Genomic DNA, 26,536 nt, shown 5'->3' with positions numbered 1-26,536 from the left:
TCACCCTCCAAGCAGTGTCCTAGTATGAGTGTTTGAAACATCGAGATGGTGTATTACCGTAATTGCAGCCAGTGGTTTTGACTATTTTTCCACCAACTGGCAAGGCTAGGAATTACTGTGCCTTTTGAAGGGAAGAAAAGACGCCATCCGTCTTATATTCTTAGCATTCTTACACTGATGTAAAATACACTGAGATTATTTTGAAGAACACTTTTAAATTCCTTTTCCCAAAGTGCACTTGATAAAGCTGCCAGAAGTGGCTGTCTCTTAAAGAAAGAGGGAAGAGGAGTAAACAAGATCATAGAATCATAGAATAGTTTGGGTTGGAAGGGACCTCAAAGATCATCTAGTTCCAACCCCCCTGCCATGGGCAGGGACACCTTCCACTAGACCAGGTTGCTCAAAGCCCCATCCGACCTGGCCTTGAACACTGCCAGGGTTCGGCCATCCATCCACAGCCTCTCTGGGCAACCTGTTCCAGTGCCTCACCACCTTCACAGTGAAGAACTTCTTCCTTATATCTAATCTAAATCTATCCTCTTTCAGTTTAAAGCCATTACCCTTTGTCCTATCACTACATGCCCTTGGAAAAAGTCCCTCTCTGGCTTTCCTGTAGGCCCCTTTAGGTACTGGAAAGCTGCTATAGGGTCTCCCTGGAGCCTTCCCTTCTCCAGGCTGAACAATCCCAACTCTCTCAGCCTGTCTTCATAGGAGAGGTGCTCCAGCCCTCTGATCATCTTCATGGCCCTCCTCTGGACTCGCTCCAACAGGTCCATGTCCTTCCTATGTTGGGGGCCCCAGAGCTGAAGGCAGTACTCCAGGTGGGGTGTCACCAGAGCAGAGTAGAGGGGGAGAATCGCCTCCCTCGACCTGCTGGTCACGCTTCTTTGGATGCAGCCCAGGATACGGTTGGCTTTCTGGGCTGCAAGCACACATTGCTGGGTCATGTTGAGCTTCTTGTCAACCAACACCCCCAAGTCCTTCTCCGCAGGGCTGCTCTCAATTATTTTTCTCTCAAAGATAAAATGCTACTCATCTTTATTTGCATTAGACATTTCAGATTTCAGTGGGAAAAGCATGTGCTGCTTTAAAGGCATCGCAACATGCCACTTTGTTTAGCTTATTTTTTTTATTCAGTGACGGTGGTAGGAATTGTGAGCAGGGAGGCCTTGGGACATGCTGTCTTGTTCCACTGACATTGTTGGATGATTGAGACCTGTTACCTTTTAGAGTCATTTTGCAGACAAAATAGGTTACAAGTCTTCTATAAAACAGGGCTTTTTTGGACTGAAGTTCATCTTCATTTAGAAGTCGAGTTGACTTCCAAAGCGTCATGCTAGTAAGGAAACAGAAAGTACATATGAATTTATCTTAATCACATGAATAAGTTAGTCGCTTCTAATCGTAACCTTTCCGTTTTCACAAGTGGTGCACAAAATTTCTCTTGAAAACAAAACAATGTATTACTTCTTGCACCATATTTCAGTTTCTCCTCATATGCAGTTCCCAATCAAAGAAAACTAATTTAGGAAGCTCCCCTACTAGTATTTTAGTTAGATAATATATTTACAATTGCAGGATGTTTGTGTCCTGAAGGAATCTTGTATTTTAAAAGCAAGAAGCGTCAAATCAAAATTAAATCTCAAAATCTTTAGACAGGAGCATATCAGACTAGTCCTACTGAGATTTTAAATGTTAATTAAGAGATTCATTCTTTTCACTCATTAAATTTAGAAGAGAAATATATACTCTTATATATTTTTGGTCACAGATCTCAGTTTTCTCTTTGATAAGGTATGAATGCTGAAAGCCCTCTAGCAATCTAGGTTTATATGTAAGTAACGCAAGTACCATGGTTTACCTGCTTCACAGATCTAAGTGTTTTTAATGACTGTTCTCTATTTTAGAAGAAAAGATCTTTTTTACACCTCACACTCTATTGACAGTTGGTCTAATGCAATGAGTAAGCATGCTATAAATGGCAAATCAAAAGATTAGTTTGGTTTTGTTAAATGTTAGGTGCCTTCAAGTCCTGATGCAACTGAAATGGGAATCAAATTAAACCTTTCAGTTTTATATGACTTACCTGACACTGAGCACTTGACTATCCTAATCTGCTTTATTTATGTTCTTCCTTGAAAGTGAAACCTGTCCTGGAGGAATGCTGGGCACTGCATTTAGGTTTTAGGTTCTTCAGTGAGCTTTATGCGCATATGTGCATGGGATGCTTCATAGGATGAAGTGTCCTACCTTCATGTAACAAAAAAAAGAGTAAAATGCCTGAAGCCCAAGCAAAAAAAAAAACCAAAACCCAAAGCCCCACCCAGTGGCCCATTGCCCCCATCTCTTTTTTTGTTGCATGGTTCAGGGGTCTCTGCCAGCACCAGGAGGTCACACCTCTCTGATTCTTATTACCGTGGTCTTCAAATCCTAACATCTAGATAAGTTTTAATCATCTCTCAACTTTCTGTTGTTAATGTCCTCCTATATTTTACTGGAAAATACAGGAAAAATGTATTCTTTGTGAAGGGTTTTAATACTTCTACATTTGCTAAGCACTTATTCAACGTAGAGCATAGTGAGGATAGTTGTTTCTCTTCTTTGACTTCAAAAGGTATTTAGACCCCTTACCATTAGCTTAGGAATGCAGTTTTCTTGAAACACTGTATGTAGTATATGGCCATAATAAAAAATATGGGTTTTTTTCATTCTGGAAGCACACAAATTGTTTGAGACAGAGTACATTCATCCCCACATTGCCTTTTTATCCCTAGTACCAGTGTGCTACGTTTCTGTTAATCAAGGATGTAATTGGTGTCCGTCCATCGGTGCAAGGTGTGAAGCTGGAAAGGTCAGAGGAGGGAAGCAGGACGCTGGACGTCATGCCTTCCTGCTCAGTGGATGCGCGTTTTAGGGGTGCGTGCTCTGCTTGGGGAAGGGGAACACCTGCCCTATGCTGGCGGGAGTTGCATAAAAGAATACAGGCAAAAGCATTGTAAACCACTGAAAATTGGTATTTGTTGTGCTCACTCTAAATGGTGGATGGCTTCCTGACATGTAGCACGGCAGTGGGAATTTTTAATTTAATTTTTCTAATTGGGACAAGTTTTTTAAGTTAGGAGTTTTATTTAATGGGCTGTGCTAAGACCTATCTGTATTTGTTACAGAAATCGTAAATTCCCCCCAGAGCTCTCCTTTGCTTTCTCCTGCTGACTTCAAGAGATCAGATCTGCCAAAGCTGAGATTTTCCCACTTATAAGGGAGCTTTCAGCTACTGCCTGTGATTTTTGTCCTTCGTCCTGGAGTTAGTGCCTCGAAGAAGGTGAAAGCATATTGCACTTGAGCACAGTGCATCCTAGGGTATATTTCCCTTGAGGACTGTTACAAGCTGTCAGAGTTTAGCACAGACTCAAGGCTCCAACACATGCAATCAAGGAGCTTTAAGTTGTTTCCTGTAAAATTTCCCCACCTTCAGTCTTTGTGTATCTAATCATATACTGTGTATACATTATGATTCATCCTCTAATTGAGCTAAACCCTTCAGACCTCTAAATGTTCTTTGCAGTGTGTTAAAAGACTGAAAGACTTTGTCATGTAAAATTATGTTAGTTGGTTTTTTTATCAGTCAGAACCCTCTCTTAAGAAATAATCAAAAGAGATCCTCAAAAATCCCTGAACTTCCTCAAAAATGCCTGTACTTAACACTTCAGGGATAAGGGGACACAGAGTGATTGCAGTTGGGATGGCTGCAAAGGGAGCAATCACAGCATCCTTATCCTCTCCCTACCATCCTGTACTGCGCAGTTTCAGAGGCCGACTCCTGGGCTGAAGGAACAGTTTCTCTGATCTAATGCAGCCAGAAATATGTAACATTTATATGTAGTTTCATAAATATCCAAAATTATCTATACAGGACAACAATGAATGTAAATAGTGGTACCCATTACTCTTGATATAACTCATGATAGGATATTCACAAAGCAATTGAAAATTTTATGATACTTTAATGTTTGCAAAGCTTAATTTTAGCATCTGTAACACCTGTATTTTGGGAAATAATCCTCTATGACCCATTGATTTCCTTTTAATTGCACTAATCATTTCTTGATGATTTTAATACTCCTAAATGCTGCAATGCTAATGCACTAAAAATCTGCAAAATGGACTAATACATGGAGTGTTGCCCTTAGCTTTAAAATGGAAATGCAATATAGAACATTCTTTGCCTTGTTGTAGATATAAAAATATGTATAAGAAATTTTCTGTGTATTTTTTAGGTCCTGAGGAAGCAGATTTCAAGTGCACCCCGAATTACGTTAGCTGCATCGGTACCAACAAATGCATCCACTTGTCCCAGCTCTGCAATGGTGTTTATGACTGTTCTGACGGGTATGACGAAGGAGTACATTGCCGGGGTAAGTAAATTTGCTGAGACAAAAATGCTTTGACCTGAAGTCTTCTGCTGTATTTTATTTTTTAATTCAAAGAAAACCAGAACTTTCTTGTTCTTGGGAATACATATAAAACAAAAATGGATTGATAGAGGCATATTTTAATGTATTTTTCAAGTTCATTTTAAAAATATTTTTTGTGAAGCAAATGTAAGTAAAAAGCCCCTACAGGTTTTCAGACTTTTTCTGTAACAATTACTAACCTTGTATGATGGAAATAGTTATATCAAAAGAAGGATGAGGAAGCCCTTTCTTAGGGAACAAAGGTTGGGCAGCACACTGCCATAATATTTTTTTCCTTACAACTTTTGTTTAAACAAAAAAACCCAAAGAAAAACAGTGAAAAATACATCAGATTTGCTATGAGCGTTATTCTGCTTTGAGGACTTGTTTTTTTGGGGGGGGGGGGTTATTCTAATAATCTACTGTTTAAGAGTGTAGTTACCAAATTCTGGCAATGAGAAATCTTAAGGAGAAATTGGCGAAGGTCAACTTTTTTAATACCTGAGCTATACTACGCAGAAGACTTATTAAGGTCTGCCTTGGGGATAGTTATAAGGCTGCCATATTAAGCCCAAATGTTGGATACCATGAGTCATTAAGATGTCAGTTATTCTCAGTCAGTAGACTTTACTGCTAGGCAAATGATTGTTGATGGTCCTCAACATATCCCATGTTCAAAACCAGAAACTCAAGGACAGGTCCTGGGACTTCTGCTACAATCCAATGTGACAATCTACAGTAAAAGGTACAATTAATGGTATAGATCAAAAAGTTAAATTAGAATTTAAAAGTTCATGTGGACAGATTTCCAGAACTGTTATAATAAAATCTAAGCCCGCACCAAAAATAAGCCATATAAAAAAAAAAAGAAAAAAGAAAAAAAAGCCAGCTGGAATTAATCAATGTAATACTGCTGACTTCACAAAACTACAAATAGTTATTTTTATATAACCAGGTAAGGATATAGGCTGTCATAAAATATATGACAATTCTTATTCACAGTGATAGGAATCATTTCTTTTCTTGAATGCTCTACTTTTGTATAGTCCTCGTTCAATGAGCATTACACAAAATCAAAATTTGTGTCAGCATACTGTTTTTCGCACTGGTCCCAGCATCCAAAAAACCCCAAAAGTTAAACTGGCCAAAGCAGTATTTGGCCTATATTGAATCTTTCTGAAGTTGCAGATGAGTTGTATTTCAGAGAACAGTATTGATCCATTAAGCACTGTTTAAATGTATATTCCTCAATAATTCATGTATTTGTATAAATTACTCTTGATTAAATGGCAGAGGATTAAAAACTTCCAGTGCTGAATAATTATTGTATTATAACTCTCTTGCATTTTTATTGTATTTTAAGTCTTTAAATTAGGAGATTAATGGAATCAGAAAAAATAAATAGACTAAAAATAAAATCCTATGTTAGTGTAAATTAAATATGCTTGGTTTTCATATGTAGCACTTTGTATATGTAGCCTGTACTTTGGAATGTGATAGCACATAAAATACATAATCTTTATTCATGCCCTTTTAATTTATGCTCAAATACACCTTGTAAGGTTCATGTTGCTTCCTACTCCTTTATTTATTATCATATATGAATATGAAAACTTCCAATGGAAAAATTAATGTCTGATCTAATAAATTACCATAGAATTTAGTAAAATATACTAAACAAATATTTCATCTAAACCACAGAGAACACATAGATAATGAAGTTCTTTAATATTATATTTTATTAAGAATTTAAAGTTGTCTCCCAGTACCTCGTCTAGTAAGTGGTTAATTCATTAATATTGATTTTTGTAGCAGTTGGGTATTTTGACTTGCTTATTAGAGGCAGTTCTTGAAATTATTAGTGGACACATTTCTATCAGCAACATGTTTCTATCAGCAAAGCCAAAGGATATAGAAAACAGTAACTTTACATTATGATCATGTAGTTTGATACTAATAACTGCCACTAATGTCTCATTATGATACATTCCTATGTATTAGATATTTGGTATGAATGCAGTATAGTTGTAATTATTCTCTCTGTATATATCTTTGTATCAGAACAATGCATGGGTAACTGTTGAGTCAAAAGCTGCAAAGTTGCTTCAGAAACCTCGCCAAATAGTTAGCTTTTTCTTGATATTAGTAACACAAATGGCATTCTGTTTCTCTTTAGTTAACATTGTTCATATGACATTTTTGATTGATCAAGAGGATAATAGCACTTTTAAATAATTGATTGCAAACAACTCGGTCACAGAGCTGACTTTGTTAAAATAATCTATTGCTAGCGACACTGATAGTGCAGTGTAAATAAGTCACGGTCTATGCACCAGGAAGATAAGTTATGATATGAAGTATGGCATGGGTGACCATGGCAAAGACCATTTCAGTGTACAGGTCACAACTCCATGGGGGTTAAAGCTTATAATAATGCTTAAGAACTAATGGTGTATAAGCATTCAGTAACTGGAATTTCTTTCTCTAAATTTAACGTTCTTATGTTAATTCATTATATTATGATCTTTGAGAGATATATTCAGGCCTGCACCTTTCCCTGGGCAAGTAAAAATATGATCATATCTGCAGTGTGAAATGGTAATATATGTGAAATTTCAAGGAAATAGTAGTAAATACAATGACATTCCTGTCTCATCATCTTTTATTTCAGGCACATATGCATTTTTTCTGGTGAACGTAATGCATAAATTCAGGAGAGGTTGTGGCAATATGAAATAAAAAATGTTCTATTATGTATGGTTGTTTCACATTATGTGTTTCAATGTCCTTCAGAGGAGAAGGGGTGTGTGGTTCACTGAAACTGAAACTCACAGCACATAATACTGATAAGATATCTGTATTTGGTCATTTTGGATTCCTTGCTATTTTTTGACTAATTAAAGAATGCTTTAGAGAGGCTGAATAAGCAAGGGATCAAAGTATATATTAAACCCTTCTAAAAAGCTTAGGCTGGGGCTGTTCAGCTTTCTGAGATTCACCAGATAATTTCACCACCATGCAATCCTGCTGAATGGGGGAGCTGGTGCCCATCAGCTATTTGGAGGCTTGATAAGGGTCAGATAAAATTTACCAATGCTAAAACTAGACTCAAGCTTGAGTAGTTCTGGTAGAGAACTGATCCGGAGCTGCTCTTGACAATTAAGTTTCTTTCTTTTACACAGTTCTTCAGGTTTCTTCTGAAAGCTAGGTCTTTATTTCAGTTGTGTTTTCAACCACTTTTAAAGCTCAGCCATGCGATGAGCTGAGAAGTCTTCTGCCACAGGGGAGTCACCGAATTATTGCAAGCTGAACTATTAGCTCTAAGTCATTCCTTCCCATGGTTCATCCCAGTCGCATATGAGGTTGCCGGGGGCATTGCTGATACAGGACTGGAACTGGGTCTGGTTGTGGTCAAAGTAGGTGTCATATGGCTACAGCTTGCTCCAGCCTCTATTTTGTGATCTTTTGAAGGTTAAAATACCTCATTTTTTTTCTGAAGGCTTTAGGAACAGCTTAGACAAATATCCATTATGGATTAGACAGAGTAACCTGGCCTTGAGTAGGTAAAGGATTAGATATATCCTTAAGATAATTTCTAGAGAATTACAATCACTGTGAATCTTAGAAGGGCTTCTTTATAGGGCTGCGGAGGTGATCTGTACAGTTTTATAAATTAGTACTATATATATATATATGGCAAAAAAAAAGATTGGTCTGTCTCTTGAGTTAGAGCTCTAGAAAAGGAGAACTTTTACAGAATATAGAAATGTCCTTTTTCACTTAACTAACTTAAGGGCTAAGTTATTATTAATAGGTGCAGGAATAGTAAGGCTAAAATTCTCAATATTGCAGTCAGAAAATACTAAAAGAATACTGAAAAAATGCTACTGCAAATACTCTGCATATCTTTGGCTTATGCAAAGTTATCATAAAATGGATCATTTTTGGAACAATCACCGAGAAGTAAAACTGACATGAAATTAAGACACCCGGGTAAGAGCCCAGTGAAGGCACTAATTACATGCTGATGCTCTGACTTTAAAGTTGAAGTATATTTTGCATTATACTGCAGCATCCATTGCATTTCTATGGACTGTGTTGTCTTATGCAATGGGAATAACGCAGCAAGTGCATCCATCCTACCTGACAAGACAAAATAGTAACAGCATTAATAGTCTGCATGTACACCTCTCCAATGGACACATTCACCATAAAGTACATTGGGATCTCATTAAATAGTCTTCTGTCACAGCCTTGATGTGGGTTATGCTCTCTACTTTGGTTTGAGGATGGAAAAGCCAAGGCTTTGGGAAGGGCAAAGCAGGAGTGCTGTAGGGATTCCCTGGAAGTCTACTTGCGCCAAAACCCTGATGTGCAAGGAGTTGAGCAGGTTTTTGAGGACACTTTCTCTTATTCTAGTCGCTGCTACTGATTAGCTACCAATAGTATCTGGCCAGTATCCAGTAGGAGTCACTGGACCAGGGCTCGGCAGACCTCAGGACATTTTTCTTCCTGGCTCTGAATCACAGCAGCTCCCCACTGAAGATGGAGTTGCATGAAAAATGTGACTGTATCTTTTCCCGTCCGAAATACTGATTATTCGGATTGCTTATACCATCTCATATTGAAATTAATCATAATAGCAAGACTGCAACATCCATAAAGCCCCTTTCTATTTGGAGAGTCACTATACATAAGGTAATTGCCTGCATGTCTACCTGTCTGCCTACCTAGCGCTGTTGACAAGGCAAGCCTGGGAATACAGGAGAATCTGCATTACCTTCGGAAGACTAAATATCTTATGAGAATAACTTCAAATTTTTGTTTGATATATTAAGTAGATGTAAGCCAACATGTTTTAGTAGGTTAATTAAGATTAAGAAAATCTAGGAGAGATCACAGAGGTTAGTTGAGATACTTTCTTTTTTAATAAAAACTGAAATTTTGACTGAACATAAGAGATCTCATAGAATTCTTCCAAGTCTTCAGTTTATTTGGATCTTTGTTAACTGTGAACTGAACCATGATCTCTAGTCAATAAAATATACAAAGGCGAACTCTGGATCATTTAGTACTAAAAAATTGCAGAACACACATACAGAAGATTTGGCCAAATAATTGTTCTGTTTGTAGCAGCCTATAATCAGAGTATTATTTTTCTCTTTAGGTTTTTGAATGAATTGTTATCATAAGGTGAAGATAAATGCTACTATTACTGAATCATATTTTTCTTCTGGCACTTCTACATCTGGAACACTGGGAAATTTTAATTAGTGTTTACCAGAGGGGAAAATACAAATTTCAGAATTTTATGGAAACTTCAGGCCTTTCAAGAATAAGGCAAAATTATAAAACTGAAAGTTATGGAGCTACATTTAGATCCTAGTCTTACTTTTTTTCTTTTTTTTTTTCCCTTTCTCATGAAGTCATGTAACAAGGTAACAAAGAAAATCTAAATTAGTCTAGAATTATAAATGTTCCCACCATTTTCTCATGAGACGGTTTCTAGAAGTAGTGCATACATGCAAAAGAAATCCCTGTAAACTCATTTAGTTTATTCTGACAAGCTTTAAATCAGTCATCCTTTAAGAGTGTGATGTACAAAGTGTCACGTTAGGTTACTGAATCCTTGGACCCCCAGGAAATCTCACAGTGCTCCTGATGTACCAGTGGGGCTGCTGAAACCATCAGGTAACATTCAAAATGATTCCCTCTGCAACCGCTCTGCCTTCTGCATCAAGCTTTTTACTTGTGGTTATAAGACAGAAAAGAGAAAGAAGCGTAGGCACTAAAATAAGACGATCATAGGTATTTTTGCTTTGGAACAGAGCTACTAGTAAGTAACTACATTTGTCTGAGCAAAGGCTTCTTTTGCTTTTTTTGGTTTTATTGCATCTCCTCATTTCACCATCCAAATATCCAATTTCTTGTATATTACTCTCTTTCACGTCTTTTTGCCTTAATAGAGCATGATGTGGCTCATTGAAATTAGCCAAGGTCATTTAGTCTATTCTGCTGTCAAGACAAAGAAGTCATGGGCTTGGTGATTTAATAACTTTCTATCACAGAATCCTATTGCAGCAAAGCAAATTAAAGGTGGCTGGCAGGGGGATAGAGCAGTGGGAGACATTTGTGTGATGTGATTTCATCCCACTTTTTATGGACTGTTGCTAAAGAGATTTTTAGGCCAGAATACACAAATGAACACCATTGTTAAGGTATCAGCATTGTCTATGTGGCAAATTAAGTGTAGAATTTAAATGTTTGACCATATATGATAATAATGTACGATAACAGATCATTATGTAGTACACAGTTTGTATAGAGTGTTGTGATCTTGTCCACGGAAGGAGTGATGTATGTCTTACCTGCTTGCAATCAGTATTTCCATTTCACGTTGCAGTATTTATTTTCCTGGGAGAAAATGTTGGACACTGTTCCTTACTGGCAAAATCGAGTGTCGGTCAGTTATGGCCTCCCTGAATACAAATACTGATTAGTTTTCCTATTTAGCACCTATGTTTTAAATACATATACTTTCTTCAAGGTCATGGAAACCATGTTTACAATAGGAAATGCAGTGTTTAATGCTTGTACCACGCGGTTGTTTTTAATTTTCTTTCTGAGAGAGAGGAGCAAAGATTATAACTCCAGTATTTCAGTTTTTCCATGATCCTGTTGCCTAATAAAATGCACAAAGTGTAGTAGACATGTTAATATGTCATATTTTAAACAAGATCATGGTAGTTAAGAGGACCGGTTAGTCGTGATGGTAGTTAACGGTCTTGGGCTACATAAAGCTGATGAAAACAGCTACAGTCAATGTCGTAGGGGATGCAATGGAGTGATCTGAGAAAGCTTTGTTCTACTTTCTAGGGATTTAGGTTAAATGGTATTTATTGTTGCCTGCTGTTGTTGTCTGCTGTTACTGTTTGAGGCTGCCCTCTATTGAGAAAAGAAAACAAACATTTAAACTCTTACTATAAGCACCCCCATTTCAGTTTTATTCAGCAATTTTTATTATCTTTCTGTTGATTAGCGTGTGTAGTTACCTGATTATTTTTCCCTCTTACAGCTAGTAAAGCTTTTTAAGGAATTACCTTACGTATGAAATGTAAGATGCTTTTTATACAAATAAATTTCAAAGTACTTTTATGAAGATAAATACTCCAGGCATAATCTCTATATCAGGAGCTCCATATATATTCACATGGCAAAAAACCTGACGCTCATAAACTCACCCCACAAGCAGGAATTGTAGCTGCTGCCTGGCTTCCATTAGTTCACATCAGAGAGTATATCTTAACTGCATTTTTAATATATAGGCATTGGAGACAGCTTTTCAGTGAGGAGAAACTAGGACCTGACAGCAAATGCTTACAGAACACTAGTAACCTTGAGGCGCAGGGAGAACGATAGCACAAGGTTTATCTTCAACTATTGTCACCAATATTTGGGGTGTGGGGCATAGCTTAAACGTACTGAAATCTTATTTAGAAGGAGTAATGCTTTTTTTAGTTTCCTTTTAAGCATTTTTTCTTTTTCAGAATATACAGGAACTTTTAAATTTAGACCTATAGAGTAAGAATTCAATTAATATTTCTTACATTAACTAATAGTAAAATTATATCTGATGAGGAAGAATGCATCTGAAGCACCTGTCCATCAGTAAAACAGGTGATTATTAAATTTCCATAGCCACTTATTCCAGTGACGTTATTTGCCTATTCATTACTCATATCAACAGAGTTTTGTAATAATTGGGCAACCTGGTGTTTGAAGTGAGGAAGAAAAATTAAGTGAAAGGCATGCGTGCTTAAAAACGTGGGTTTGGTCCTCCTAAAGCTATTCATAAAGTCGACCTAAATTTACAGAATGGTATTAAATTGAAGAAGGAAAAGAAGAAAGAAAAGGGCAAATTCTGAGGCTGGCATCACATAATTTGTCAGAAGTGCAGTTGTCAGTTTTCTGCCCCAGGAGTCCTCAGCCAAGCTAAATTATGAGACTTGGTTTCAAGTTCTTTCACTCCCTGCCTGAGGGGATTTGACTTCCCAGCTCCTTATCTTCCCAAGGTGAATAAACAAATGAGCAAACTACAAGATGTCCTGCTTGGGGGATGCTTTTGCTCCTCATGGTGCTCTTCTCTGTGGAATAAACAGTTAAACATTTATTATAGCAAATACTTAAAGCTCCAGGAGTGTGCATTTGAATTCTCATTGCAAAGAGACCAATTCTGGTCTCTCACTTGTTCCTATCTCAGCAATTAGTTGTGTATTGTTAAACAAAGTGGGTAAATTCTGGGAGCTGGGGTAGGTGTAGTCCTGCCTGGAATACATATGCCTCTACACAACATCCACCTGCCTGGTCATGTATATACAGCATACACCGTATTCTGCCTTTTCACACAGTACAATTAATAGCTGAAAAGAAGAGAACTCATAATTTTTTCTTCTGGACAAGGACTTTAATTTCTTACCGCATCCCACTTCTTGCATTTTGCAATTTTAAGCTTATGAAACTGTATAATCAAAAAGTCTAAGTCATTTTCAAATTGTGTAATATGGTTTAAAAATTAAAAGTTACCATCATTTCTTAGACTATGATAAACAAGTCAAGATGTCACCAGCAATGTTAAGTGAGATGGATAATATTCAGTGGTGTGAAGAAGTTCGCTTTGACACTTTGAGAAATAACTCTTGGTCTTCCACTCAGAAGCAAGAACATGCACAGAGCACACAAAAAACTGATTTTCAGAATTCATTATACCTTCTCTGGAAGATTTCAATCATCTTTTCTCCACAAAAATCTGTGTCAAGAAGGTGTAACTTAGTCTTTAACTCACAGGAGTAACGCCTATAATTTGAGTTGTCTGTGCAATGTACAGATTAAAATACTGTGAGATGAAATGGAAAGAGTTAAAAACTGTGTGAGAAAGAAAAGAAAAAGTGGTACCGTGGGAAAGTACAGACAGTAAATGGCAAGTAAAAAGAATCACTGGAAGCAATGAAGTAAGAACAAGAACTGGAAAATAGAGAGACCAGTCAATAACAAGGTTCAGCATAATCCTTCATGTGAGGGCTAGTAAAGCAGACCTGTTTTAAGTCAGTACTCTCTGTTTGGAAATATATTCGTCAAAGAGTAGAAACATGTTCCCACTGCACTGACTCAGAAAAAAAGTTTGCCAGGTGACTCCGTAATCTAAGAATATTTTCTCTCTTGTGAAAACGGGTGTATTGAAAGCATCATTGCTATGCATGCAATAGTATCAATCTATATGGTCATCATCATTTCTTTGTGGTAGTTACTCCCTCTACCCTTTGTGTGTCTGGTTGTTGGTGCTGGTCCTTTAGAACATCATTGATCTCACCACAGTTCTCCACACACGACTTTTCCTACCAGTATGCAAGACAGTACATAACATATGTTTTAAATGGTTAAAAGTTACGATTTGTCATCATGTTCTTACAGATTTTGAATTGAAGAAACTGCCTACTTCCATACTACATACTACAAACTTCCATTCCTTGAAATTTGGAGAGAGCCAAAATTCACCCCGAACTGTGAAGTTCAGAAAATTTTCAGATGATATAAAATGATACTGATGTATGCTTCAGTACTGTTCACAACATAAATGTAATAGAACTGTAATGCATGTGAATCACATATAATCTATACTGTTAGCATATAGCAGAATAGACAGATTAATTATTTCTACTAATATTGTTTTTTAAACCCAACACAATATGGCAAGAAAATATAGACCTAATTTACGGTTCTTTGTGTAGATAATGTTCTCTCAAGTTAAGTTCATTAACAACTTCTTCAAGCGTGAAGACACTTGTTGCAAAAAATTTAAAATAAGCAGTGTGCAAGAATAAAAAAAAATAATTAGTTAGGATGAGACCTGAATCCTACTGGAATTAATGGCAACATTTCCATGATTTTAGGCTTCTGGACTGGGCCTATCCAAACTAAAAAATGCATTTAATTTCTTTGAATGACTTGTATTCAGGTGGTGTTTAAGCATTTACATATGTATAGGATTTGGTTTTGTTTTTAAGAAACTCTAGGAAAATGCTACATCTGGAGAAAGGTGAGCCATATTTAAAGTTCAGGATGTGACCATGATCCACTCTGTGCAAAACGATAATGTTTTCTGGCGTGCAACTGGCGTTGAATAAGGCTGCTATAGTTGTATTGGCTGCTCTCTGAATGTCTCTTTTTACCTGTGGGATATTGTGGTAGAACATATCCTATGAAATCAAACTTTCTGAGACTATATTTAGCATCTCTCTAAAATAATTTGTGTCTATCCAGTCATTCTTAAAATCCATTTACATCTAGCAAAGTATTAAAAATGGTGTTTGGAAGATAAGATATCTTATACGTGGGATGGATTAATGGAACAATGGACCATTGTCAGCCTTCCCATTTTCTTAAAGGAAGTGATGATCACTAAGATTAAAAAAGAGAAGGAATTAGCAGCAGACCAGATTTTGATTCCAAAAATAGGTTTATCCAATGCACAGTGACACTTTTCTGCCCCCTTCATGATGCAGCTTGGTTTCTGCGCTTGTGTGAGGTTCCGTAAGAGCTGATGTCACATTCCCAGAGCCAGATCAGCCAGATAGAAAATGTCTGTGTTTTAAAATAAAAGACTCATTTACAGTAATTTAAGCCCCAAACACATCTCTCTGCCCAGCTATAGAAGGTCAGAATCCTCACTCATTAAGAACTATATATGGTCTTTTAAACAAATGCACTTTTTAATTACCAGCAGGCAATTCAGCACAATTTGTTGCTGTCTAAAGTACTTTTTATTTTCTAATGGTCTTGCATATTTGATAGCCTCTTTCAAAATTATGCATCAGATGTAGGACCTGCCATTTGTTTAATTGACTTTTTCCCTCTTTAATGATGTGCATTTCCTAGAATTTTAGCAGAAGTGAATCCAGTTTCATGTGGGAAAGGCAGCTCTTTGTATCGGTTACATAGACTTGTAACACAACTGTAAGCGTGAGGGGGTCCCAGCCAAAGCCTGCTCACCCCCTGTGGTGGGTTGACCCTGGCTGGACACCAGGTGCCCACCAAAGCTGCTCTATCACTCCCCTCCTCAGCTGGACAGGGGAGAGAAAATATAACAAAAGGCTCATGAGTTGAGATGAGGACAGGGAGAGATCGCTCACCAACATGGGCAAAACAGACTCGACTTGGGGAAAATTAACTTAATTCATTATCAAGCAACCAGAGCAGGATAATGAGAAATAAAACCCAATCTTAAAACACCTTCACCCTACCCCTCCCTTCTTCCTGGGCTTAACTTTACTCCTGGATTCTCTACCTCCTCCCTGCCAGCAGTGCAGGGGGACGGGGAATGGGGGTTGGGGTCAGTTCATCACACGTTGTCTCTGCCGCTCCTTCCTCCTCAGGGGCAAGACTCCTCACACTCTTACCCTGCTCCAGCGTGGGGTCCTTCCCACGGGACACAGTCCTTCACAAACTTCTCCAACATGAGTCCTTCCCACGGGCTGCATTTCTTCATGAACTGCTCCAGCGTGGGTCCCTTCCATGGGCTGCAGTCCTTCAGGAACAGACTGCTCCAGCGCAGGCTTCCCACGGGGTCACAGCCTTCTTCAGGCATCCCCCTGCTCCGGCGAGGGGTTCTCCCCAGGCTGCAGGTAGATATCTGCTCCATCATGGACCTCCCTGGGCTGCAGGGGGACAGCCTGCCTCACCATGGTCTTCCCCACAGGCTGCAGGGGAATCTCTGCTCCGGCGCCTGGAGCACCTCCTCCCCTCCTTCTGCACTGACCTGGGGGTCTGCAGGGTTGATTCTTTCACATATTCTTACTCCTCTCTCTGGCCGCAGTTTCTGTGCCGCCGCAACTTTTTTTTCCCTTCTTAAATCTGTTCTCCCAGAGGCACTACCACCAGCACTGATGGGCTCAGCCTTGGCCAGCAGCGGGTCTGTCTTGGATCTGACTGGCATTGGCTCTATCATCAGACATAGGGGAAGTTTCTAGCAGCTTCTCACAGAAGCCACCCCTGTAGCCCCCCCCACTACCAAAACCTTGCCATGCAGGCCCAATACACCCTCAGAGGATCTTTTTGGAATAGGGGCATTGACCTATGTACTTTTGTCACAGGGGATATATAAGAGAGAAAATGCCCTCTGCTGAAGGGTAGGAGCAATTAGGTGCTCTGCCCCCTTTTTCTGGACATCTGGAACACACCCCACCTATTCAGAAACTATTCCCTGCAGGGTTTGGGCATTTTATTCTGCTTTTAGGGTAAAGCTCTGGTACTTGAAGGAACAATCTCAATCTGTTTATTAATTTTAAACACGATAAGAAGGTACCACCATGGCATGCTGCCTCGGTGTTGTTCTAAGATGATTTCAGCAGCTGTTCCAAAATAATAGCTTGTGCCCTGGACTGGTTGTGTCATCATTTTCATAATCATTTGTTTAGTTGCATTCTTTGTTATTGACTCTTATAATTTATTTATTAAAACCCAACATCGTCATTTAATGAGCATTCAGATCTTGATTTACTTGCTAAACAAAATTCTTGAACAAAAACAATGTGAAGTCATATTTTATGTTCTATTTTAAAATATTTATGGTAGAACAGTTCCATCTGGGATCAAGGCATTATTGTGGAAAGTGACATAGACTTACAGATTAAAAAGAGAATAGTTCACAATTCTGAAGTAGCAAAACATTTAGTTGTCTTTTAGCAAATTTCAGCTTTTTTACTTCATTGAAAGGCAATGAATTGATAGAAGAATGGCATGAAACATTTATGTGCAGGTAGTTTTTAAGTTTCTACAACAAAGCCACAAATATAGTTTTAAATTGTCAAAATAATGGCATGCAGTGGCATCAAGAGGATAAAACAGGATGTAAGTTCTGTTCTGCAAATTGTTACATAAAATGTGCAGAGTTACATAAAACCAAAACTGTTCAGACAGCCTGAGTACTTGCATTTAAGGTACATTGTAATCAAAAATACTTTTGCAAAGTGCAACTGTTCTTTCTGCCGTGAACTGACACTCATAACTTATGCTAAAAAATAATCAGAGAATTACTCACAAATTTAAGTGGACACAGTGTGAGGCCCATACATTTGCTTTCTGGTAAACTTGAATGTCCTGTGATGCATGAAAAGGTAAAGTGCTATACTAGCCCTTCAGGAAAACCTAGGCTTGCTTCCTGCCCTTCACAGGCGAGCTGGATGTTTTGATTTTCAGAGAAGAGAAGAAAACACAAACCCAAACCAAATCTCATGTTGGTCATAATGTCTGGTATTAGAGGAAAGGATAAAACACAGTGATCTTCAAACTGTAATTTCCCCCTCTTAAGCTTAATGGAAAAATGCTTTAAATAGCAACATACCTTTTAGTGACATGATGTGGATTACTGTTCAGATGAAGTAAAATGGGGACCATGGATGCTTTGTCTCCTACTGAAAAGGTGACTGGGTTTTTACATATGTGTTCTATTTGGGTTTACAAAGGAGAACTAGATGAAAGAAAAAAATGCCCTTACATGATCCCCACAGAAAATCAGGCTTTCTGCTATTTGAAAACTTTTTGTTTTGAAGTCCACCAGTATGTGCCAGGTTTCTTGATATTGCCTTGAAACTGTTGTTAAGACATGAATCATTCCAGTGCTAAAAGTATTAAATTTGCGGGATGTAAGAACTAACAAACATTTCCTATTAAAAGCAGAAATTTGCTGTCTCATGATTTACATACCTTAAAAAGTCCATACGTTACATTTAATAAAAAAATGTTCTGCCAATCCAGGAAATTTTTCCCTCCTGATGCCAAAGGGGTCTACAGGTGGGAGGAGGCATTTACAAAATGCCTCAGGTTTTCTAAGACTCATCACAAAGTCAGAAAGGATCCTTGCTGCATACCTAAGGCTATACATAATACGTATGATACATACCCAAGGATGTACATGATACATATGCAAGTTCCCAGCACACAGCAGGAGGGAGAAGCTGGATCTAGTGTAAATTCACATAGAGCTGCCCAGCGACTGGGCTGGTTTGGACCTCAGCTCTATAGACGTCTGTGTCCACCCTGACATACACCGTAGTGCTTTCGAAGTATTTAGCCCTCCAGTACTTGCATAAGGAAAGTCAGTCTGTTGATCTTAATAAGGCCGCCATCAGTGTTCACCAAAGGATTCAGGAAGCTCTTTTCAATGTATGGACTGTAAATGAAAGCAGAAATTGCTGTTTGCTTGCGTTAGCATGAGTTACAATCGTCTTCCAAGTAAAAAGTAATGTGAATGAAATACAATTCTTGTTAACGGGTACATCTGCAGGCCTTTGCTTCTGACTTCAGCTGTGAAAGTGCTCTCACATCTTTCTTTTTCCCCTAATGAAGGCACAGCTGTGCATTTATGGACTTGACAAAGAGTGTGATTAGGAGTTCTAGACTTCCAAAATAATTTCTCTGCCTTCAAAAAAGAGTTGTTATTAGCAACTAATTCTTGGTGAGTTTTATTATTGTCTCATGTTGCGGGCATTTTTGATGGTAGAAGCATGGAGAAGCTGTAGCAGTTTAATAAATCTTTGCATCTTCCAGGAGAGATACGGTGTTTCAATTTGATTGTGAGGTCTGGATGAACAAGTCAGACTGTAAAATCTGACAACACTTAGTTCAAATAGAAATTACTGGGGGGTTCTTTGGTTTAAGTTTTTGGTTTGGTTTGGGTTGGGTTTTGGTGTTTTCATTTCTTGTTCATTGCTACAAGTTTTACTGCTTTTGGATTGCCATTACTGCCTCCTGTGGGACACATTTTTGGGACTAGCTGGATGATTGCTGCAAGTGAGAAATCTAAACAAGAGAACAAGAGCAGCTTTTAACTATGCTCGTTCTCTCCCAGCTTGGACACATACCAGCTGGAGTTTTCTCATAGTCATACCCTATTCCTGAACATGGGAAAAGGTGTGGAGGCAGCCACAGACCTACTAACTTTCCCTTACCAGCTCTCATCCTTGGTAGTGGTGTTTGCCCAACGGATAGGTGGACTCTACTCATCCATGCCATGCTGATTATGTGCAGAGAAGTTACTGTGCTGCAGTGTTCTTTAGCTGTAATACATGTTCTGTCCTGAATTTCTGTTCAAGAGCTTGCCTCCTTGCGTGAAAGGATTATTAATGTAGACGAGGAGTCTGTTTGGGCTATGTAAAATATGTCAGAGATTTCCAAGGAGCTGACAATGCTGATGTTCAGCACTCTTGAGTTCTGCTGGCAAGTAGCTTGGAAATGTTGACTGTAGTGCTAAACATACATCAAGAATGTATTTCATGCTTTAGGTGTAACAGAAAGACTGTTTTCTATTCTAAACTGACCTGTGCTATAGAAAATGTAGGTTTAATTTTAAAAAGCTACTAATCATTACCTCTCACTCTGGGAAGTCCTGTCATACCTCAAAGTGTGACCATAATTAAAGCTTGCATATTTGTAATTCCAGCATTTGGGAAGCTATAATCAGAACAAACTTCAGCATTAGTAGTAAGCTGATAATTAGGGTTGTATAGATTCTACTGGAGTTAAACCATATGTATTTCTGAAGAACTGATCATTTATGGAGTTAGTGCAAGTAGATGCTGGGATTCAGCTGTCGGTCTGAGGCAAAGTCTGAGTACTTACTCAGTTTTTACTTAGATTTTTCTCAGGTGAGCTACCAGTAAGCAAGACTCTTACATAGGTAGTTTTGGCACAAGAAGTGGTTTTCTTGAGCATAGCCAATACAGACATTTTTTATTTGCAGCATTTTACTGCTGACTTTGTGGAGGAATGTACTTGCATCTGAATGTTAAAGATGATATTTTTGGGGGGGGGGAGGATGTGTGCGGGAAGACAATAATATGATAATTGATTTTGTTCTTTCTTAATAGACATTAGCCAACAACTTGGGGAATTTTTAATAAAAACTGGTCTAAATGGGTTTAAATTTTGCTGTTTACAGAAGACTAAAATATTTGTAAATTAAGAAGTCAGAGGTGAATTTTTAAAACAATTTTATATTAGGTTTTTAGTAAAACATCACAGAAATTCTGCCCTTTTAAACATGAAGAATGTAGGCTTTGGATTTTTTTTTTCCCATGCTGATGCATTTTAAGAAGAGAGTTGCAGAAAGCCCCAATAAATACATGCTGTACATAGAGATGTTTACTTAAGAGAAAGGTCAGACAATATATTATAGAATTAGAATCTAGAAATTTTGGAAAAATAGATTTTATTCATTGTGATAAAGATTTAAAATAATCACTGGAAATTAAGATGTCACAAAATATGAAGTACTTTAAGAATTTAAAGATTCCCTGCATTTGGATCAGAGGTGCCTTGTCTCTGTGATATTATCATGGTAACTCTTCTCTTCTGTGCTACTTGCAAAGCACAGTTAATTGATATACTTGGGAACACGTAACAGTTGATCAAGTACATTCTGGCTGTGGAGGGTGTGAAGGTGGTGCTGAGATGCAGGAGACCTGTGGGTCCAGACAGGAAAATGCCCAAGGGAGGAGGAGAGCACTGTGCTACCTGAAATCACGGAGTTCAAAGAGGGAATCTTCTTCCCAGGGCATCATTATTTTTCCTGGGGTGTCTTCCCCTCGCATGCTTTGAACCAGCTGATGCTGATATATGAGTATGACTGGTAGGAACCTTTGAAAGTGCATCTAATGTTACCTGGAATAAATAGCCATGCCATTGTAAAGAAGCTTACTAATTCTTTTTACCTCAATCCATATATGCTATTTTTAAAGAGAGGTGTGTCACCAGCTGCTAAAATTTCTCTAGTCTCCTCAGAGAGTTATCTAAAGATGGGTGTTTTCAGGGAACAAAGAGATACATAAACCAAAACATTGCAGGATAAAGCTTTTATTACTGTTTTGAAGTTAATTAGAATTCATAATATTCATTCATGTTTCTTGTCAAAAAGGTTTTAAAAAATAAAGTTTGTGTTAAAAATTGTGTACTTGATATCTGTAAGAAAATCAAGAGATTTATTGATGTTCTGGAAAGACATGAAAAGGTCTAATTAGTCTGTATGAAATGGAGTCCTTGGCACATTAGGCAATTGCCTTTCATACTGGCCATCATATTTGCTGTCATTCATTATTTCCCTTCCTATTTCCCCGCTTAGCTGGTTTGTCAAGGATTGGAAGTTTTCTGCCACAGAGAAAACTCTGACTTGGTAGAGGCAATCTGGTCTGTGGCTTGAACTCCTGGGTACTACGGTAATAATTATTACCTTATAATACTTCTAACTAGTCACTCCAGGGACAATTATCACATGCATAAGTATGCATATAATGGAAAAACAGTTGGTTATTACATGGAGTCTGGATCAGTGAGCCTGTAGGGTACTATAGTATAAAACACAAACATCATGACTGCTAGATTCAGAACACTAAACAGGCTCTTCTAGTGAAAAAATATACTAACAAGAGTAGAGAAAATGTTGCTGTGCCTCAGTGAAAAAACAAGAGAGTTGCTATGAAATTTGATTGATGTGCAAACTAAAAGAAGGTTCGAGGGGGAAAACATAGCTCAGACTCCACAAAATTGCTAACAGTGCTTAGCATTTAAGAAGAATCACAAGTTGAGGAAGAGATTTTAAAGGAATAGTTTAAATGTTTGCTTTTTTTCCTTCCTTTAGCAGTTCATGTAATAAGAATCAATGGCTATTTGCCTTTTAAGTTCCTGTAATCTCTTCATGGAATGAAAATTTCAGAATATGTTTCCCTGGTACAGTCAAATGCTTTGTGGATTTATATTGATGAAGATCTGTAGCCTATTTGCAGCGGTGATATGTGCTCCTTTTAATCCGTCCATCTTTCAACAGTGACAAAAGGTGGCTGTTCTCTTTTTAGTCATAAAGTTAACTGCAAAAAGGAGATGTCAGTAAGTAAAAGAAAGTGATTTTCACCTTTTAATATCACCAGAAACCCATTTTTTACTGATACGTGCCAAAAAAGGTTGCAATCCTTTTGCATGGCTTTAAAGCAGTGATAGCTTTACTTTGAGCACATTAAATCTGCACTGGTGACTTAAAGAAGGCAGCAATTACCACATGGCTGTTGTTACTCACAGAGAGAAAATGATGAACTTTGTAAGTACAAGAATTAGGCATTTTAATCATTGACAGGAATACTTAAATCTATTAATCATTTTGTTGTTGTTTGACTAATGTTCTATTGTTGGGCTTGATTTGCCAATGCATTCATTTGTTGCATGTTATTTTGTCACGGAATTATAATTTCATTATTCTCTGACCTTCTTTGTCCTTTGCTGATGCAACTGCAATGTAAGGGAGTGGTTGAAACCATTTGGGTAAAATAAAAACCAATCCAAACTTTTGTTTTGCAATGAAACTGCATAAATCTTAGTTAGGTTCAGCTGATTTTCTACCATGATTGCAGCCATTACTGCTGGCAAAGGACCAAACACAGTGAGACAGTCCAACCTGGAGAGCTACCCTGGTAGGCCAGGAGCATGGTAAACCAGACATCTCCAAAATGTCTGATGGTCCGTCATAAAATCTCATAAACTGCAGTTTGGGGACTGCTGAAATTGTATTTTGAATTGGTTTAAAACGAATAAGCCAGGTATGTTGTATATATGTATATTTTTATATTTCTATTATTGCTTCAGTAGTTATTTACAGCAAAATAAACTGGCTTTTGTTTAACTGCAAAATATCTGCAGCACCCTTCCTCTTCTTATTTGGTGCTGTAGATAGAAAATACAAGACTACTTTCATTTTAGAGTATTCCATGCACTGAAAAACTAATATAGTAGAGTAGTTATTCTTGGGGGGAGGGGACCATTTCTATGCCCTAGTTTCCAGTACATAGGGAAAAGCTGATGTAACATTTTGTAAACAAGAATTTGGTGCGCTCCAAAATGTTTGAATTCTAATCTTCCCCAGAGTTCAAGGTTACTCTGGTGCATTGGTATAATTTTCACCCACTATTCATATTTTACACTAGCTTGGGGCCAGAAATACTAGAAAGCCTGCCTCAGAGGACTTCATGTTAAGTTGCAAATTAAATTTCCTAAGCATTCATATAGTAGCATGGGTAGCTGAACGCAGATCAAACTAATCAATCTTTCTACCCGTAACTAATATTATGATAATGATAATTAATAAGATAATGGATCTAACATTTGTGTGATAAACTTTTCTTCGGGATAATGGGACTGTGTAGAAAAAAGAAGTAACAAAACCTTTCACTTCCGAGGGATTTTGTATCATTTAAATTGGAATCACATGAAAGATTAGGAGACGAGAGAGACTGTCCTTCCCTGCTCTGATAGCCTCCAAGATAACACATTTTTATGATTACAGAATTCACCTGTTCACCAAGGTTAATAGCTGTTTGAAACAGTGGCTTCTCTTTGGTTTGTATCCTGTACTGCAGCAGGCATGTTAATAAATGGTTCTGTCTAATAGCTCTATCTGGGCTTAAAGGCTTAAACAGAAGAGTCCATCCCCAACTGAAACAGCGACTTTGTGCCTTTCTTACATTGTGTGCTAGTGTTCTCAGTAACGATCAGGGCACTGACTCCAAGCCTTAAAAATCTCCCGCGGCTCCTCACCTTAGATTTGGATTCAGCTCTAAGCCTGTCATGGAGGATGATTATTATTGTTGCTAGTTAACTGCCTTCTCCATCTGTGCATCAATTGAGGGGATATCCTCCCAAACGAAAACAAATCTGGCGGCTGCCTGGAAATTTCAAGCAGCTGTGTCCTATATAGGTATGGTTTTATGTGTGCTACTGCTGAGAGATCTGCAAAATACACCACCACTGAGACTATTGCCTTGCTCAGGGTGGATTGGGAATGTGATCTGTTAAAGAGAAAATTAACAGCACAATGAAAGAAGAATGTTTGCTTTTAACAGCTCTTCTTTTATCTTCTTTTCAGAGCTTGTTTGTGCTTTATCTCCTTCATGTTATGGCAGAAGTTATGAATGTTGATGAGCCAATGCAGTTCCTTAAGTACTTAGTCTAGGAACCATTTACCTATTCATACAGTGGAAGCTCGAGTTAGATTCAGTCCATTTTACACAATTTATTTCCTAAAAGCTGTCTACAGAGTGTTCTGTGTAGCACAGAGGGCAATTTGGCTTGAACAGGATCATGCGTGTTCCAGTTTTAGCCTATGTGTAACTTGCATCGATGTCCTTGGCTGTAGAAAGGGCACCAAAATGCATGTGTTCCTAAATGGCAATGGGCTACAGGTGAAAATGCAGTACACTGGGTACGTGAGTAAAAACGAAGAATGGTCATGCCAAAGGTCTCATGAATAACCAAGTGATGGGCTGGGCACTGCTCCCGCTGCCTCGCAAGTACTCTGGATGTGTCAAAAACAGAACTAGACCTCCATGTGTCCAGTTAGGAAAGCACTTGGTTCCTGCGGTATTTTATTCCAAAGTCCAGGTGTGCTGCGTTCATTATCTTGACTATATTTGTTCTGTGAGGTCTATATAGACTTAACTTTCATTAGATGCTGTATTTTGTTTTATCCTGAGTTACCACTATGAGAAGGACTAGGGCTGCTGTAACAAATTCCCTGCCTTCCATCCCAGACATGGATGCATTTCAGGTTGAGGACGACTCTTAGATAACTTGCAATTACTTTGTGATCCTTTTGCATGGAAGATGATTACTGTTTGGCACTGACCTGAATATTTTTCTTATGTATTAATACAAGTGCTAGGCACTTCGAACCAAGATAAAGGAATAAAAGCATAACCTCCCACACCAAAGAGCTGTGGTATGAAGTGGTTATAAGAAACAGTTATGAAATCCTAATGTCCTGCCCATACTTTTCATTTTGGGGAGGCTGATACATTGCTCCTGTGCCCAGCCGTAGGATTTGGGTGGCATGGAAGCTGCTGTTCTCCTCCTGGCAGCCCTTGGCACGCACACGTAGGAGGGGGGAAGGCTTAGCATGCAGGTCTCTGAGGTTGCTGCACCTTTCCTTCAACGGCTTCTCAACAACAGTGTCTGTTTGGTCCTCATGCTTTTTCCCAAAACACATTTAAATCTTCTGCATGGAAATGAAATCAAAAAGAAATTACTTTCATTATGTTGGTTTTATTTGTTTTCTGACTTAGTCTAATGCACAGGATTATTCTCGCCAAAATAAATTACACATTAGAAGCAGTACATCAAAGGTGTGTACTGTTTCAATGGAAATAAGTTGATACCGGCAAAAGTGCGTAAATATGAGAGAAGTCCAACTGTGCATGTTAAGAAGACAATAAATGAAAGTAGGCTGTTTTTACACAATTTTTAAACAAAATTGTTATTCATTACTGCACTGTCTGTGCTTTCATCCCCTCTTCTGCGTTCTCCACCTCCTCCTTGGTATTCACTTCTGGAAGAATAACATTCTACAGAAGAGGGGTTTGTAATTCGTGATTACAATTCACATGCTTCCCTAAAGAACACTGCACGATGCTAGAGTTATGCCGCCCTGGCCTGGAGGTGGAAGCAGACTTTCTTGATCTTGCACCCCAGTGAGCTGAGTAATGAAGGTAGTGGAGAGCAGCCAAGGCATCAAAAGCAGCCACCATCCACTCTGCTGTCAGATTTCCTGATTTTTTTATTCCTTTTTTAATGCAATACTCAGAAGTAATCAAATGTATTGTTGTAAATATCAGCATGTTATTGCCGTGGATAAGTTGTACTGAAAAATCTATATTTCATGGAGTCTAAATTGTGCTGAATATCCAGAGGTATTCACTAGCTACTTCTACTGTTCCTGCTGGTTTTTTATATACTTCAGGGAAGTCATTTATGATGCTTGAGTCACCAAAATTTAAGGTGACATGACAACCCGTAAAAGCATTTCAGTCTCCCAGAGACACTTACGTGCCATAAGAAAAGCAGTTAAACAACTGAGAATCTTGATGTTGATTTTGTCAATCTTCCTTACTGTCTACTTTCAAAAAGGGATTCGCAATTCAATATTTCACACAGACTAACCCCTCTTTGCCCCTGAATGACCAACATAATTGTGCAGTTCGCTCTGGCGCAGTGAA

General features: G+C 38.1%; 1 protein-coding gene across 5 annotated transcripts in view; it reads left to right on the top strand.

Moving 5' to 3' along the window:
- Positions 1–26,536, top strand: part of LRP1B (LDL receptor related protein 1B) — a 761,175-nt gene that overhangs the window by 285,567 nt on the left and 449,072 nt on the right. For all 5 annotated transcript variants that reach the window (XM_052792801.1, XM_052792800.1, XM_052792798.1 and 2 more), the window contains one exon: positions 4,278–4,415. In XM_052792801.1, coding sequence (XP_052648761.1) covers positions 4,278–4,415 — 138 coding nt within the window. The remainder of the gene's footprint in view (positions 1–4,277; positions 4,416–26,536) is intronic.

The sequence above is a fragment of the Harpia harpyja genome, chromosome 7 (genome assembly GCF_026419915.1).
Source record: "Harpia harpyja isolate bHarHar1 chromosome 7, bHarHar1 primary haplotype, whole genome shotgun sequence".
Lineage (NCBI taxonomy): Eukaryota > Metazoa > Chordata > Aves > Accipitriformes > Accipitridae > Harpia > Harpia harpyja.
Note: the sequence above shows the minus strand (reverse complement) of the source record. Positions and strands in the feature narration are given on the sequence as shown.